The sequence below is a fragment of the Thunnus thynnus genome, chromosome 15 (assembly GCF_963924715.1).
Source record: "Thunnus thynnus chromosome 15, fThuThy2.1, whole genome shotgun sequence".
In the NCBI taxonomy this organism is placed as follows: Eukaryota; Metazoa; Chordata; class Actinopteri; order Scombriformes; family Scombridae; genus Thunnus; species Thunnus thynnus.
Window position 1 is genome coordinate 15,691,077 of NC_089531.1, and position 16,951 is coordinate 15,708,027.

The 16,951-nt window shown below is 39.0% G+C and overlaps 2 protein-coding genes across 2 annotated transcripts; both read right to left on the reverse strand.

Moving 5' to 3' along the window:
- Positions 1–74: 74 nt before the first annotated feature.
- Positions 75–6,837, reverse strand: cyp51 (cytochrome P450, family 51). The gene is made up of 10 exons (XM_067612854.1): positions 6,478–6,837; positions 6,261–6,359; positions 5,388–5,564; positions 5,083–5,209; positions 4,489–4,663; positions 3,917–4,036; positions 3,197–3,392; positions 2,679–2,774; positions 2,356–2,524; positions 75–1,894 (listed from the first exon to the last, which is right to left on the reverse strand). The coding sequence occupies exons 1-10, from the start codon at positions 6,637–6,639 to the stop codon at positions 1,716–1,718; spliced, it is 1,500 nt and encodes a 499-aa protein (XP_067468955.1). The 5' UTR covers positions 6,640–6,837; the 3' UTR covers positions 75–1,715.
- Positions 6,838–8,099: 1,262 nt separating this feature from the next.
- On the reverse strand, positions 8,100–16,017 carry krit1 (KRIT1 ankyrin repeat containing). The gene is made up of 17 exons (XM_067612856.1): positions 15,808–16,017; positions 13,997–14,166; positions 13,484–13,640; positions 13,101–13,193; positions 12,897–13,026; positions 12,564–12,807; positions 12,001–12,116; positions 11,672–11,815; positions 11,382–11,538; positions 10,944–11,051; positions 10,392–10,548; positions 10,008–10,159; positions 9,729–9,895; positions 9,445–9,532; positions 9,131–9,337; positions 8,540–8,656; positions 8,100–8,314 (listed from the first exon to the last, which is right to left on the reverse strand). Exons 2-17 carry the CDS (start codon positions 14,096–14,098, stop codon positions 8,225–8,227), a joined length of 2,229 nt encoding a protein of 742 aa, XP_067468957.1. The 5' UTR covers positions 14,099–14,166; positions 15,808–16,017; the 3' UTR covers positions 8,100–8,224.
- Between the last annotated feature and the right edge of the window lie 934 nt (positions 16,018–16,951).

A 16,951-nucleotide genomic window follows, 5' to 3' on the forward strand; every position in this document is an offset into this window, starting at 1 on the left:
TAAAATCATTATCATACATTTTTCTGCAAAGGAAGGTTAAAATTGTGAGGACAAAACATTTTTGTGCATGGATGTCAAACATTATCAACACAGTTTTATTCTGGATGGAAAGAACTAAAAACAGAAAAAACACAAACAACAAAATATACCAAAATATACTATTGATATGCACCGTTTTATTTGTCATTTAAAGTTTTGCACTTTTACACTGTCAGTTTGATTCTGTACAGCTTGTGCATTGAAACTTGCTGTTCACACAAGAGGTCGTTAGTGCTCATTAACTTAACGAGGTCCAGCAGGAAAAACGCCTCATCAGGTCACCTTTTAAAAGCTTCTAATTCAAAGGCACTGCACACCTATATTGTTAACCCACACAGGTGTTATCACTTATTTTGCCTAATTGCACCTCTACTGCAGGCATGTTCAGACTGTTTGACAAACCCCTCACTCTACTCTTTGCTATTTTGCACTTTTTAGAGTGGGACAACTTACACCTTTATCATTTCAGCAGATATGATATCTCAAAATGCTCAGCATAGCTTCACCAACCTTCAACCTGAGTAGATCTGAGTCTAATCAGCCAAAATAACTGAAAACACCTGTGGGAGTGGGGGAGCCTTTAAGTTACAGCAAGAAAAACAAAACTTACACAAAGCGTGGTAGTGCTGTAACTCCTTCAGACCCTTCTGTAGGATCAGTATAGTGTTCTCTAAATGGGATCAGTTCGCAGAATGGCATCCGACTGCCTCGGGGTGTGACGGGCGCTCTTTGAAACGATCCGGGATAGTGTGATAACATCTGATAATTCAGAGGCTCATTGTTTCTGTGCAGTCACAGCTAATCTGTCTTTTTCACAGCAGAAATTTTGCCTTTTCATAGTAGGAAAAAGCACAGGTGTTACTAATAACATTAACAATGGCTCTGTTCTATTATAGTGTCCCAGTGAGCCATGACAGTGAGTCAGCATGCACAGTACCAGGACCTTCAAACTGAAGCTGCTAAATGGAATTCACTTATCATTAATTTTATTATCTACACCTTGATGTCAAAACGTCTATAGTGGAAAAGACCTGTCATGGTTGTTATTGTTTTGATGTTATCTATACCATTTCTGCATTGTTTCAATGTAATTTTAGTCGGTGATGGGTTTTTCTGACATCAGTGCAAATTCACTCTGTAGGAAAAGTCCACAGGCTTCTCTCAGGAACTAAGATGTATAAAGTTTTCTTTGTAACCATGCTGAGAAAACTCCTAAACAGTCCCTCAAAAACGGACTTAAGTAAAATTCTTCTCCTGGTTTTACTCATTGCAATTATCCACTGAGGAAAACCTGCTTTGAACGATGGATCCAGAGGCTTAATTCAGTCAACAGACATTCTTTCTCATCATCAAGGCACCCTACTAGTCAAACTGTCCATTTCTATTTTTTAAGAGTTCATTTTGTGTATATGAGCCTCAGTGTTCCAAGTCAGTGTTATACAGCCAGTGTATTTATCTCTGGAAACATAAAATTCATGAATTATGTTGACATTCAGAAAAAGGACTGGACTCCAGACTGTATAAAGGAAGCTGGAGACAAAAAGTAAAAGGTTTGACATTTAGAAACGGCAAAGTGCTTTCATCTAAATTTTCCCTAAATTCCAGTCCCACTCAGGATGTTTGTTTGTTTCCTTGTGTCTTCGCTCCTCGTCCCTCCAGTGTCCTCCGTCAGTCTCTCACTGTTTCCTCCTCTTGTATCTGATGACGGGGTTGTGAGGGGTGTGAATCATTGTGGTGTAGTTGATTGTGGGGAAATATCCATCCACCAGGTCAAAGTCGAACATGCGGAGTAAAGTGGACCAGATGGTTTTGATCTGGACGTAGGCGAAGTTCTCCCCAATGCAGCGATGACGGCCTGAAGATGGAGAGGAGGACCAAAGCGGGAGTTTTAGTTTGGTTTAATACATAGTTAAGCATTTTGTTTCTAGTGTGCTCTGTTTTAAAGCTAGAAGGAAAACAGAAATGTCATTAAATATTGAAAAGATACTACTTTCCTATATTCCTATACACATTGCTAGTGATATATGTCAATAGTTAAACCTGGTTTATCCTATTAATTATTGAGAAATAGTTAATTAGTAATAGGTTTAATACTTATGAGAGAATGTATAATCATTAATCAACTTTTTATGTAACTGAAAGTGATTTAAATGCACAGAAAGTGACTCTGAGCCTCATAATCATATAACAACAAAATGAATGTGGGTTGAATCATTTTCCAGTGAACTGATTATGGCTTTCAAGAGAAAGTAAAACTAACCTTTTTTTTTATAAAGTAGACAGTCTTTACAAAATATTCATTCAACTAATTCTCACCAGCTCCAAATGGCACATAGGCGAACTTCTCCCCTGCTGCAGGGTTGTCATTGAGATAGCGGTCAGGCCTGAACTCCATCCTCTCGTCCCAGGTGTCATGCAGACGGTGGTTAACAGTCGGGGAGACACAGACCTGGTGGCCCACAGGGATGGTGTAACCTGCTGCAGTCTGAGGAAGAAAAAGGGGCAATACACACAAAATTAAAGAATTACAAAGAGCAATTTCTACAATATGCCTGGACATAATTGAGAGCTTGTGAATGGAAACAACGGTAAAGACAACGCAGTATGTTTAACTTTTAAACCCAGCCTGTTGGTCTTACCTGAGGAGAGCGAGCCATCCTCATCATGGTCATAATGGGTGGACGGAGCCGCAGGGTTTCCTTTAAACAGCGCTCCAACATGTTGAGATCCTTCAGCTGAGGACGACACCAGGACAATCTTAGCACTAACAAAGTGATTCATCACAGCCCAGAACTAATTCTTATTTCACACCGAGTGCAGAAAATATCTGGAGCATGTCTGTAGTCAGTTTTCATTATTTACACTCTGTATGACTTTTATATTGTGTCCAATCTCTTTTATCTTTCCATACTGGGTAAAAATCAATGATGGCGCTATAAAGTAGGCTTTCACCTTCAACCAGTAAGCCTTTTATGGAGAAGTAAATATTCTGTCAACTGTTTTTACTGTGCATTATTTTGCTGAAATATATTTATGTTTATTGAAAAACGTTTTGTGATTTCTTTTAAATCACTGATGTTAAATTTGGATCTGAAAAATGTTCATATCCAGATGATGTTGTATATTGTGATCATTTGAATAATATGCTGTAACCTACCTGATCGAATTCAAGCGGCGGCAGGTCTTCTCCGCACACAGCCTTCTGCTCTGCGTAGCAGCGCTCCTGCAGATCTTTGTCTCTTGCCAGGAAGAAGCCCATCCAGGCGCTGGTGGTGGAGGACGTGTGCTGACCCGCCAAGAGGAGACCAATTAGCATCCCCGCTATCTCGTTATCATCCAGGGGCCGTCCGTCTCTGGAGAGGAAACAAAGTCATTTTGTTTTTCCTTTTATATGATTCAGCTGCAGTGAGACAATGTTACCCATTCAGACTTTTTGCTGATTCTCTCTTTGATAGAAATTTTAGTAACTACTGAGCCTGTACCAAACATCAACTACTGGGAAGAATGTTTTAAATGGTGGAAAGGTCCTCAGCTCAGTCGCTCCTTACTTGTAGATTAAAATTAAGTACTATTGCTGTCTTTATATGATGTATATTGACTTTTACTCTTCACTTATGAAAACCCTTTGATTAAGAAGGTTTTTATTTCCATTGAAGGTTCACAAGCTGCTTCTAAGGTTTTCTTTTATCTTAAAAAGTTCTAAGAGACATACGAATACTGAGAGAGATGTCTTTAATGATCCATGTGAACATTAAAGGTGAAAATGTAATGCAGTAGCATGATCCTGGACTTAAAATCATGTTATCACATTGTGGTGTTCCTGGACAATGTCCCTGCACATTTTCATGGATTTCTGGAGTCACTGAAGTTGTCTTACTTGTAGGTGGCATCAACGAGGGTCTGCAGGATGTCGTCCACTTTCTCTCCAGATTTCCTGCGCTTCTGAATCACCTTGAAGAAGATGTTCTTGATCTCCGTGTGAGCTCTGTCCCTCTTCCTAACAACAAAAAATATATGTACATATTTTCTTTTTATCCAAAGTAGAGAAGTTTGTACATTTCCATCTGGAGAAACAGTTAGATGGGAATTTGCTTGTACATCTGATATACTGACAATGAACAACTGAAAAATACTAGCTAAGTTGATGTTGGGTCTATTTTATGTATAAATGTATTTTTCTCTTTTTGAAGGGGCTATTACAGTGAAAAAATAATCTTTTTTTCTACAAAGAAACATGAAAACATTTTTTGTTATATAATTTTCTGAAATGTTTTGAAAATTTTAAGCATTACCAACAGTTTTTTTGACATCTTTGGTATTGTAATATTCCAAATGCTCTAGTTTCTTGTTAGGAATATCTTTCTTTCTAGTTAAATGAAATCTAGTCTCAGCTTCATCCTAGAGCAGATGTCCTATCCGGTGCTTTCTGAGCTCCTCCAGCGGTCCTACCTGAAGCTGGGCAGGGGCAGCCAGCCGGGCAGGAGCCAAGCGGCGTGACTGAATCCTCCGTCCAGGTCAGCATAGAGCTGGGCCACTCGCTCGTTCAGCATGCTGCGGATCTCCTTCCCGTGGAGGCAGCTGCTGGCTGTCAGGATGATCAGCTCAGACAGGGCCTCGAACAGGTCTGAAACAGGCAGAAGTTACTTCAGTTAGAACGAGCAACAATCCAAAGCTTTTACCACAATTACGTACATGAATACATGACATGGGATAACAGTCTTGTAACAGCAAAACTGACACTTTTAAAAACAGACAGTCATCATTTTTTAAGATAATTACACAACAAATGAGTGATTTCTTGTTACTATTCCAAAATGTGTCTTACTGATAATACACTTTTGTAGGTAATGCAGGTTTGGATTCACTATAAGGCTGCACAACACATCGTAAAATAATGCAAACAGCAGTCAAAAATACAACTTTGAATACTCCACAAAACTACGACAAGAACAAACTGAAAGAATTCTGATTACAAATGATTTATGTAACGGGTTAATTTTCTAATATTTATGTTTTCATCAATGGATCTGTGAGGGATCTTACTTCTCTCCCCACTGTCTCCCCATCTCTGAAAATACTCTATGGTCTCATCCTCAATGATCTTGACATGTTGCTTGAAATGAGCAATGTTCAGTCCAGTCTTCAGCATCTTCTTTTGTTCCAGGAAGATCTGCAACATATTAAAGAAAATGCATATTGCACCTGGTGAGCATTATCTGCAATATACAGTAGTTTGTTCTTAAGTAATCATTAACTTGGCAGGATCTTTTCCCTTCTGCTGATTTGACACTTATTGTACTGCTGTGGATTTATTGATAAATGTGATTTGACGTTTCTGATGGACTCACAGGGTTCGGCACATCATAAGCCACTCCTTTGCCAAACACTGGAGTGGTCAGTCTGGAGTAGACGTCCTCTGCGTTCAGGTCTTCATTCTTGCTGTTGAAGAGCAATGTGGCTGCTTCACTGCCCAGCAAGTAGGTGAAAGTTTTCCCCACCATGGTAAAACTGAACACGGGGCCGTACTGTGGAGGATAGTAGACATACAGGGTTTTAAAACACTGGTTCCCAGCCTAAGGGTCAGGACAAGGGGTCACAAAATAAATCTAAGGGGTTGCAAGACATTTAATCTTATCTATTCTTGTCCTATCTCTTCTTATTTTTTTGTTAACAACTGGATAATTGTGCCAGTTCAGGCTTCAAATAAAACAAGATGAAAAAATTACTTTTTGGCTGCCTTGTTCATATTCAATACATGTATATCTATAGCTTATGATCATGGGTCATTTAAGGTGTCACAAGCCATAAAAGTCAGGAAACTCTTGTTTTAGAAGATCTTCAAAGTGCGTACGTGTGTTGGACTGAGTGTGACAAAAAACAAGAAAGTGTCCTGTGCTGTGCATGGGTGCAAACTGTAACACAGGGCTGCAACAAACAATTATTTCCATAACAGATTAATCATTTTGGTCCATAAAATAGCATAAAATGTTTCCAAAAGCAAAGTTTGACATATTCAAATTGCAGTTAAAACCCAAATACTTAGTTTAAGATCATAGAGGACTTAGAAAACCAGCAATTATTCACATTAGAGAAGCTGTTATGAGTGACTTTTGTGCATTTTTGCTCAAAATTGACTTATAAATAGTTGCTGATTAGTTTGCTGCAATCAAATGATCAGTGATTCTACTAATAGTTTGAGCAGTAGCTACTGTAATACTCACTTTTTCATAAGCATTTTCAAGAAATTCAATGGGGCTTTTTCCAAATGCAATAGCATGACCCAGGAAGGGGATGCTAGAGGGTATGTAAGGTGGATGTTTCTGCAAAAAAAAAAAAAAAAAAAAAAAAGAGGAAACAACAGTGAATGATGAATACAAGCTTACTAAACAGTTCAACCACAATTTTTGGCATTGAATTTATGATCTTGAGCTAACTTACCAGATCCTTGTCAGAGGCCTGTTTGAGTAGTGTTTTAGAAATATATCCCAGGGTGAGAGTGATGACTGAAGCTGCCAGCAACACGGATGTCAGGTTGTCGTTCACTTTCCCAACAGTGTCCCCAAGCAGTTTGCTGCTCAACTGATACAAATGCATAGACATTTTGACCTCTTCGGCTGGATCTGTCCCTCAAAAAGAAACGATTCACAGACCCACCACAACCTGGAGACCGTAAAACTGAGCTCTTTCGTATAAAGATAACCGCTCACTTCCTCGAAGTAACAACGGCTGAAAGATGTCCAGTCGGTCTGATGCTCATGTCGGGGCCGGTTGGTAATATTTCCCTAACATCTCTACCTGTCAATACTGGTCCTGCCCCCGCCTGACCAACTGAGGCTTTCTATTGGCTGTTGGCCGCGTGTCCGTCAAACAACTGCTACTCTGATTGGCTGTCGCTACCTGAACCGATGTCTTGCTATATGATGTCATTGCAGCAAGACAAAAACGGTCTGTCCCATCGATTGATGTTCTGGTAGATACACTATCAAATAATCGTTATATTTTGCCTTAAACGTGTTCCTTTTCCTTAACACACGTTACTGATCGTGATTTAATTAAAAAAAGGAGTTTAACTTATTTTCTGTGTTCCAGATAAGTGGCCGAAATACACCTGAGTACCAAGACATTGATTATTTATTAGAGAAACTTAACGTTAGCTGGCAGTTCGTTGTCTTTGTGGCAACTAAATTCAGATGTGGCCGCAAGATATTCCGTAAAATTATTATTGAGATACATATTTGTAAATTTGTAAACTGGAAGAGTAAAACTATCAACCTCATCTCAACAAAGGCACATAGTTCAGTTTAAACATTTACATACATTGTAAGCATAGCAAAGAATATAAAGTTTTATTTAAAAAAATCAATGCTAACAACCCTGAAAAACCATGATTTATGGACTGAGTACATTTGCAAAATTTAGATATAAGGTATTAAATAAAGAACCAAACACACTGCTCTATATTATATACTTCACGCAAAACATGTGCACAATATGTTTCATGACATTACAAGGTCATGTACTACATGAAATACTGTAGTATTTCAATGTTAGCTGGTTTGGTGCACAAATATTAGCTGCTGCTAAGATCATTAAATGATAAAGCACTCAGTCTATTTCTTATTTTAAGCAGTGCGTTACATGATTGCACCTTCTGTATCACCTAAAATTAATTTTCTACCATCAAGTAGTTTATCAAACTCTAGAGCTGTCTCTGACTTTAATTTCTGTGTTGCGTCTAGACGGTACAAAGCAAATACTATTCCTTTGTAGAGGTTATTATTTTACTTCCCTTGGTTTAAAGTCATTTGCCTCAACAGGTCATGTTATAATTTTCCATCCTTCAGCCAAATTCTGAAAAAAAGTTTCATATTTTGTTTGTTTTTAAGATTATAAAGATTAAAAATTACCAACAAAAAGACCAATACATTCTTATTCATACATTATTCAGTTTATTAAAACAAAACATTAAATAAACATATTTACATGCAATGAAAATATAGGACTCATCAAAAACACACAAAATGTGAAGTTTTGAAATACTTCTGTAAGACTAATATACAAAATTAGGCCTTTTTGGAGAGACCAGCGGCTTTGCCCTCCGTCCAGAGTTACTGCAGTCAGATGAGAGTCAGTAAGAAGAACCTGCGCTGAGATCTTTGGCAGCTGTGTTGTCTTCATCAGTTTTTCAGCCATAGGCATATTTGTCTGATGCACCTTTATCATTTGGGGTTATCTGTCCACTCAGCTTCATTAAAAGCTTCACAATAAGGCCAGCCTGTGAATAAACAATTAACATAAGAGACAACTTTCATACTTCAACTTGAACATATTCATTACAACACATAAACATTTCAAACTTAAATTGTCACTCCTGAGAAGATTGTCAAAATATAAACCTTTATAATTTATATAAATTATAATTCTATTTAACTACAATTCCTTTTACAATATATTTTGAAAACAATGTTGAACCACTTAAATGGTCACCTTGAGCCGTTACCTGTTTTGTGTGGACAATGAAGTTCATTTTGTTTTCACCACTGTGTATCTGGAAGTACTGGTCAGCGTGTCCAAGCTGCCACATGAATGTGCCGTACTCTAAACTGATGAGAAGGACCTGGGAGTGCAAAAGTTAATTATTATACTGAACATGCATTCAAAATGTTAAATTAAAACAATGAAAAAAATCTTAAAATCAATCTTTAACTTGTTGAAATCATGAACAATAACCATTAACAGAGATGTTCCAGCCCACACTACGCTTACAGGAATAGACTATTAAATATAAGCCTGTAGTGTTCATTTTTCCCCGCTTACAAATTATTAAGCACAATTACCCACTTCAACTGTCCGAGCAACTTGTACGGCAAAATAGCAGGTTTGAAAAATTTCCTCTAGTTACAAACTTTAACAAACTTTGATATGAGGGTGGGTAAGGACTGAATTTTCACTGTGGATTAGTTTAATTAAATAATATATTTAATATATATTTGTATAGGTTCAAATCTTTAGAAAAACTTTTCTCATGAAGCTTTACATCACGCAGATCACATAGGAAATTTGGGCGTATACTTGAAGCTTGGTGGGATACCTTTGTCTCCATATTCATGAGGTGCAGACCCTTTGTGTTGACCCCGACGTAGACACGGATGACTTTGTGGTTGCTGGCGCTGGCCTTCGTGTAGACCTGACCCGTGAAGAAGGCTGCTCCATATGTCGGGATGTCCCAGCAGTTCTGCAGGAAGAGTCGCTGCAGGTGGTGCATCTCTTTGCTCACCCCCTCACTGGTGCTCAAGGCCTGTCAGAGAGTGAGGGAGGGGAAAAAAGCCTTGAGTAACCTCAGGGGGTAGTGTGATTTGATTTAAACGGTGAAAGGAATATTTAGGATGAAAAATTCAAGCTTACTTTGTATTCGTGAAGAATCCTGTTGGTCCAGTGGTAAGCTTTGCTTTTCACCTTAGATATCGGCACAATTGACTTCAAGTTTTCCTCACTATTGGAAAAAACAGAGAAAAACACAAACTTGAACAGTATTCAAGATGTTTCTGCACTTCAAAAACACAGCATTTAACTGGTAACAAGTAATCAATGCAATTTTCTGATAGTGCGTAAGACAGAAATGATATTTCACCATCAAATATGTCCACTATGTATTTAATCAGAAATATAATTTATAAACGGTCATTTACTTGAGGAACCCTTGCTTGTGCTTCTTGCTCTCATAGTTGCCGTAGATGATCTGCAGGAGTAGGCTGGCCAGTGTGATTAGCTTGGTGTCAGGAGCAGGAAAGAAGCCCTTCAGGAGGCAGTGACGCGCCTCATCAAACAGGATGAGGATGGCCAGCGGATCCTCCACCTGGGACAAAACAGTAAGTGGTGGAGTGAGGAATCGTTCTCAAATACTTGACATCTAAATAACATATATACAATAAATCAGAAACAAATAGCTTCTTATAGATGTGAGCTACCTTTTTCTCAACATCTAGAGGCAACCGAACATCCCTGCGTAGGAAGAGCTGAGGTGTCTCCCTCTGAGGATCCAGCACCGTCAGGTCCGTCACAATCTCTGTCCAGATCCGCAGGTGCTGCAGGGGCTTGTGGTACGGCTTCAGCTGCAGGTCTGTCACACGTGTACGCAAACACACATGCACATTACCGTTACTGCAACGTAGGTTTGCCATGACAACAGGAAAGGCTACTAATTCAAGAATGTATGATGCAACAACTGATCAAACGTCTTAAGATGTAAAGAAAAAAAGTTTGATCAAAAGCTTCTCCCGTAAAATTAACTAAGCAGGTTGGTATTTTGGATACATTTGGGAGTGTTTGTTTTTTTTAATGTGTGGACTTACGGAGGTTCTCGGAGCAGATCCAGATGGTAAAGTACTGCTGGGTCTCCTGAGAAAGACGCATTCCCTCCATGATCTGCTGCACTGTTGTATTGTTGCCGTGTTTCAGCTCCACAGAGCGATACGAGCCATCCATGCGGTAGATTCGCACCTTCTCATACTGCGGAACAAAAAAACATACAGACAAAACCAAGTGAGACATAGCTTAGTCCTTTGATACAAAAAGTCAGATTCTGGTGGACACCTGGGTCTATACTTGAGGAAATAGCACCATCTAGTGAACAGAAGACTTAACTGCAGTGGAGTCATATAAGAGAAACAGAATAAACGTCGTGCCCCTAAAGCACTCGCACACTCCTGCATCATGTGTGTATTCATACACATACTTTTCTTCACATAGAATTGAATATACACAATATATACAATTCCTTTAGGTACTGTACCAAATAGCCTCAAAAAATTAGGACATATGCTGCTCTGTTATTGGTAGTTTGTTCCTTTCCGTCCTCCTTTCTTTGCGACATGTTTGCGATAAAAGTCTGATGTGTGACTCACAGGTTTGCTGTTGGCTTGCTGCAGAAGCTTCACCGTCTCCTCCCATTCATTCTGTTTGTTCTCCTCACACACTTGCAGAGGCGATCTCTTCTGCTGGTCCTCTATGTGCTGTTGGTGGGGAAGTCAATATCAATATTTACCATTTTATTGTTTACAACTGTAATTACATCATGAGATTTATTATGGTCATTTTATATCAGTTACAATACGAAGCCGTTACTACATAAGTCAAATTTACATTACATTTAACTTCCCAATATCACACAGTCCAGTGTAATGAATATCAAGTAAACAATTTGACAAGTAATAAACACATTATTGATTTTATTATTCAAAAGGAAATAAATCATTCTTGATGAAAAATAGCGCATGTATGATGTACAAATAAATATTAATTCCTTGTTAATAATGATCCACAGCAACATAACTTAATCGTACCCGGTCAATCTCAGGATGCTGCAGCAGGAGCTGTACTATCTCTACGTGGCCTCCTCTGGCTGCAAAGTGCAGAGGGGAGCTGAGCTGGCCGTTGAGCAAGTTTGGATTACAGTTACCTTTCTCCAGCAACAGCTTGGTCGCCTCCACTTTACCGTGCCTAAAGGGAACCACACAGATGTCAGACTTAATCACGACTCATCATGAACAAGATAAACTGAAGTTGAAGAAAATAAAAAACACTTATGGATACTTCTGACTTTTTTGGGCAGTTGGATGAACGTCAGACTCACCAGCAGGCGTAGTGAATGGGAGCCCAGTGGTCGCTGTCCAGCTGCTTGACTGAGAAGCCGCTGTCCAGAAGCTTGGAGAGCAGCTCTGTGTCTCCTTCACAGGCACTGCGGTGGAGGGGGAAGTCATCCACCCACTGACGCTCCCTGTGGAGAAAGGAGTTTGTGTTGATTGTTTATACAGTAAGACATTTATGAGGTGGAAAGGAACAGATGAAATTCACACTATCCTGCTGACTTTACAGGATGCCCCAAAAGGAGAAGAAATTAGACACACAAATAAGAGGAATATGACAATAGGTGACAGTGTGATTCATGTAAGAATAACTCACTTGTCTTCTGTCACACAGTTGGGACTGTGCTGCCACTTCTCCCTCTTCGGGATCTGGATCTTGGAATAGTCCGGCGCTCCAAGCCCAAAGTATGGGTTGATGATAACTTTGTCCACCTACAAATAAAAGGCCAGACAGGCATGCAGAACAAGGAAAAAGGGGCTAAGTTTATATGATTAATTAACAGCATTTTTATTCGAGACTGGAACCATGTAGGAACAGCTTGACTGGCTCTGTCCAAAGGAAACAAAACCCACTTACCAGGTCCTCTAAATAAATCCAAACAAAAATCGAATTGGACTATTTCTTGGCCTGTTTTCACATTGTCTCATCCAACTCTCAACAAGAAAGCGAATGAGTGTTTTTCTCAAAATGTCAAATTATTCCTTCAGATTTTTCAGAAAATATTAGAACTGTCTCTTGGACTTTAGTTGAAATCTTCCAACAGTAAATTTATTCATTTTCTAGTCTTTCAAGTCTCTTCCGGTATTAAAAAAACCCACCAGAGGTCCTAATCTAGAAACATTTCCCTTTAAATAAACACCACTTTTTAAGTCTCTCACCCGGTTGGTGTACTGCAGATCAGAGCCATAGAGCGGATTAAGGATGCACATGTCCGCCTTTTCCAGGGACATCATTTTGCTCTTGATTTCCAGGGCAGTGTAGCCCATGTGCAGACCTTCATCACTCAGTTTGCCTTCGCTGCTGTAGGCCGGGTTGCTCACGTTAGTCTTTACCCGCTCCATGGGTGCTGGCCGGAACAGAGCAGGGATGGCGTGAGGCACAGTGTGCTGCTCCGCTAACCATCTATGGAGGTAAAAGAGGCAATGTTAAAGCCTTGTTTTACTTCCCAGTGCTATTTCCTGGCAAAGGGAAGACCAAATATATATCCTCACTTGTCTAAGGCCAGGAGCATCTTGGAGGTGCTGGGGCAGAAGTGGGTGCTGGTCTCACTGCACACCCGCATGATGTCTTGGAAGCAGTAGAAGCTCGGGCTCCCGGCACTATACACAGGCTTGCTGTTGTCTGTTCAGAATGACTCATTAATTTACTGCTGAGCTACAAAAACTGTGGAATCAGATTTATTGTGTTTTGCTCACCTTTAACACTGACTGGCACAACAAAAAGCGAGGCCTCTCTCCCTTCATTGTCTCCATCCAGGGGGAATTTCTTCATGTGCACCACACGTTTTCCTAAAAGACAAAATTGTGTTTAAACCAGCAGTCCCCAACCTGAGCGTCAGGATAAATCTGAAGGGAACCATGACAATGAAAAGGATTTTTACTGTGAAATACTGGACAATTATAAAAAACTATTAAAATGAAACAAGCAGTCTGAGAAGCAGACTTCAGCCTTTGGTTGCACTGCCTGCATCTCATAAATATACGCAACCAGTAACAAGGGGTTGTGAGTAAACCTTTGCTTTCCCAAAAAATGGTTGCGAACCACTGGTTTTAATTAAAGTCAGTAGTCCCACACTTACCTATGAAGCCTTGGTTATTGGATATTGGTCTGATTGTTTCATCAACATAATCCAAAATGGATTTGGATTTGTCTCCTCCTGCATGGATCTTTGTCGCCAGGAGGACTTTCTTTCTTTTCTTCTCCTTCCCTTCCAAAGGCACTTCACTCAACAGGATCTTCACAGACACCAGAGGAAACATGGAAACTGACAGTGAGATAAAATCTCTGGACTGGTGGGTTGAATATCTGGTTAGATGTCATTGGCTGTTGCAGCTGTCCACATTTTCAATGTAAGAACATTTATTTATTGAAAATTGCATTATTAATGAGTTTAGGTTATTAACTGTCGTCAGCTGGTCAGGATTTATGATGTTAATTTAAGAAATTCTGTTAATTGTCAGTTTTACGTTAACTTCTCAAGAAAATTTAAATAAGACCAAACTAACAACTGTTAACGTCTAGCTTTTTCCTGTAGTTTTGGACTAAATGTTGAGGAGAGCATGACATCAACTGTCAGACTCGGCACATTTACCTCATAGGCTTTGGCTCTGTACTCCTTTGAGCTCAGGCTGACTTGACTCTTTGGGCGAATGACAGCCACAAACACATCCTCAAGGCTGTCCTCGTTGCCCATCGTGCTGACTTTTCCTCACTCCCGACAAAACATCCTACACAAGGGCCAAATGCTGTGGAGAGGCATGCCTGAAACACACAATCACAGGGGAAGAAAATGTTATCAGGACTGATGAGCGGAGTAAATTCATTCCAACAACACTGACATCCAGCTTGTTTATATCCCGGTTCAATATAGCTGTTCATCTCTAACTCACTATAGTCTTTATTTGATAACAGAGCCGGATTATCTGTTAATGCTTTCATACAGGTTGATCTTAATTAGAACCCAAATGATTAGTTGAATCATAGAGAAACAACAGAAAATTGATAACCAACTATTCTGATAGTAAAATACTAATTTAAGTCATATTTCAAGCATAAACTGCTCCTGTTTCTCAGATTTGAGGATTCGCTTTTCTTTGTGTTATAGCAGTAAAGTAAACTAAGTAAACTAAGTATTTTAGGGTTTAGGACTGGTGGTTGGATCAAACAAGCGATTTGAAGATGTCACCTCGGGCACTGGGAAACTGCAACAACACAGCAATTTTTCACTATTTTCAGTAGGGCTGCAACTCATGATTATTTACATTATCAATTAATCTGTCAAGTATTTTCTTGATTAACCGATCAGTTGTTCGGTCCATAGAATGTCAGAAAATGGTGAAAAATGTCAATGGCTGCTTCCCACAGCCCAACATGATGTCCTTAAATGTCTTCTTTTGTCCCAATCACAACCACAACCCAAAGATATTTAGTTTATTATAACAGAGGACTAAAGAAACCAGAAAAAATATTCACATCTGAGAAGCTGGAACCAGAGAATTTGGCTCACAACTTTTAATCAACTGTCAAATCAGTTGGCAATTAAACGTTGCAGCTCTAATTTTGACATTTGATAGAGCAAACAACTACTCAGTTAATCGAGACAACAAAAATTTGATTAATCAAAAATAACAAACAATTATTAGTTTCAGCCATAATCTCAACTAGGACTGAGTGTTCTTGATGTCTCAGAAAATATTATTTGTGTGGACACGAAAAGCCAAATAATCATCGCTCATTAACCTTGGTTAGAAAAGTCAACTAACTTGATAAATGAACTTAACAACATTTGATGTACATTATGGTTATAATTCTTTATAAATGTAATACATTATATTTATAACTTTTCATGCACAATATATAAAGCTTATACAACCTGAGACACTTGATACTGAGTGTTAAGATCGTACCTGTGATGCCTTATGGTTGCTGTTATAAGACATCAAAATACATTGAAAGCTTTGCTTCTTTCATTTTGCATCATGAGTAATGTGTGTAGTTAATGCATTTTGCAGGTGTCTGCAATAACAGGTTTTATCCACTCTAAGGACAAATGTTGACTGCAAGTGTTGTGTACAGCGATCAACAATGTAAAAGAGAAATGAAATAAAATAGAAGCGAATAAAACTTTCATCTGACGGCTGTGGTTAACACATTAATAAGCATCAGTTCAGAAATCAGCTTGAGTTCAGAGGAGGGTCACGCCCCGGAAACCAAACGCTCTGTTGTCTTTAAACAATTATTGTATGTTATATACTGTATTTTACATTACACATTGAATTACTGGTTCTATCCACGGTTGATATATATTCTTCTTCACACCAAACAACTTTTTTTTTTAACTGAATCAACAGTTGTAGCCGGGATGCTACCGCTTTTTCCGCTAGTTGAGCCGCTGAAACTTACCGAAAGGGACGCGACGTTTTCCTCAAACAGCTTTCCACAAACTCCGTCTTTACGTCGGCCCTCACGGTGTTAAATGTGACAGTCCTCAGCCGGGACACTGATCCAGTTGAACTCCCACAGCAGATATTTGTGTTGAAGTAGTCGCAGGCCCATAATTTGGGGCTGGGCTGCAGAGACAAATAGAGGAGTCACGTTACGTTCACTTACAGCAGCTCCAGTTGGACAACAGAGAACTCTGGCGGTGCGGGGGAGTCAGTGCGGGCTGACGAAGAGAAACGTTATATATTACAGAGTATTTTAGGATGTAATGCCTAGATGCAAGTAGTTTTTTTAGTTTGAGTACTTCTGGACCGGATGTAAAATGCATTCTAGCGGGATATTGGGCCTACGGACCTAATGATGTGGACTATACTACTAAAACAAGGGGTCATTATAATATGAATACAATAATATGATAAATATAGGAACATTACAAGGATATTGTAAAATTACTGATTAAATTACTGATTTTTGGTGAGAGTGTTTTATTAGTAACATTTTAATTTCTCTGTTTTTCTATAGTATATAGCAGTGGTTCTCAAAGTGGGGTCCGGGAACCCCCAGGGGTCTTTGAGTGGGTTCCAGGGGGTCCCTTGCATAAAGGGTAATAATTTATTACCACTATAATTCCATCCATAAGTAACACAATGACAGAATGTATGACTATTTTGGTCATGAGTTTCATACACTTTGTGTAATAAAACATCTAAGAGCCAAAATCTTATCAGATGAGGGACCCTAGGACAAAATCTTGTCAATGGGGGTCTGTGGTCTAATTTGTGTCAGTTTAGGGGTTCTTGATATGAAAAAGTTTGAGAACCACTGGTTTAGAGTCACAAAGTGTTCAGTAGCCTATAAAATAAATAAAGCAACACCAGGAAATGAGTAATTATTTGATTATATGCAGACAAAATATATAACATAACTCTGAAATTGTAAAATAATCCAAAACCCAGCTCTTCTTCTTTTCTCAATAGCAGAGTTTTTCACTCTTATTTCTCAACAACATTTTTCACGTTGACTGTTGACCAATTATGGGATTGACTGTCCCTATAGCTATTAGATTATGTTAGTTCAATTCAGTTCAGCGAAATTCGGCTTGCAG

Coding starts and splice junctions, on each gene's coding strand:
- krit1 (XM_067612856.1), bottom strand. CDS start 14,098: ATGGGCAACGAGGACAGCCTTGAGGATGTGTTTGTGGCTGTCATTCGC. Junction 12,808..12,896: donor ATGCTCCTGGCCTTAGACAA/GTGAGGATATAT, acceptor TTACCTCCATAG/ATGGTTAGCGGAGCAGCACA. Junction 11,816..12,000: donor AACTGTGTGACAGAAGACAA/GTGAGTTATTCT, acceptor CTTTCTCCACAG/GGAGCGTCAGTGGGTGGATG.
- cyp51 (XM_067612854.1), bottom strand. CDS start 6,639: ATGTCTATGCATTTGTATCAGTTGAGCAGCAAACTGCTTGGGGACACT. Junction 2,525..2,678: donor GGATGGCTCGCTCTCCTCAG/GTAAGACCAACA, acceptor TTTCTTCCTCAG/ACTGCAGCAGGTTACACCAT. Junction 1,895..2,355: donor CTATGTGCCATTTGGAGCTG/GTGAGAATTAGT, acceptor CTCCATCTTCAG/GCCGTCATCGCTGCATTGGG.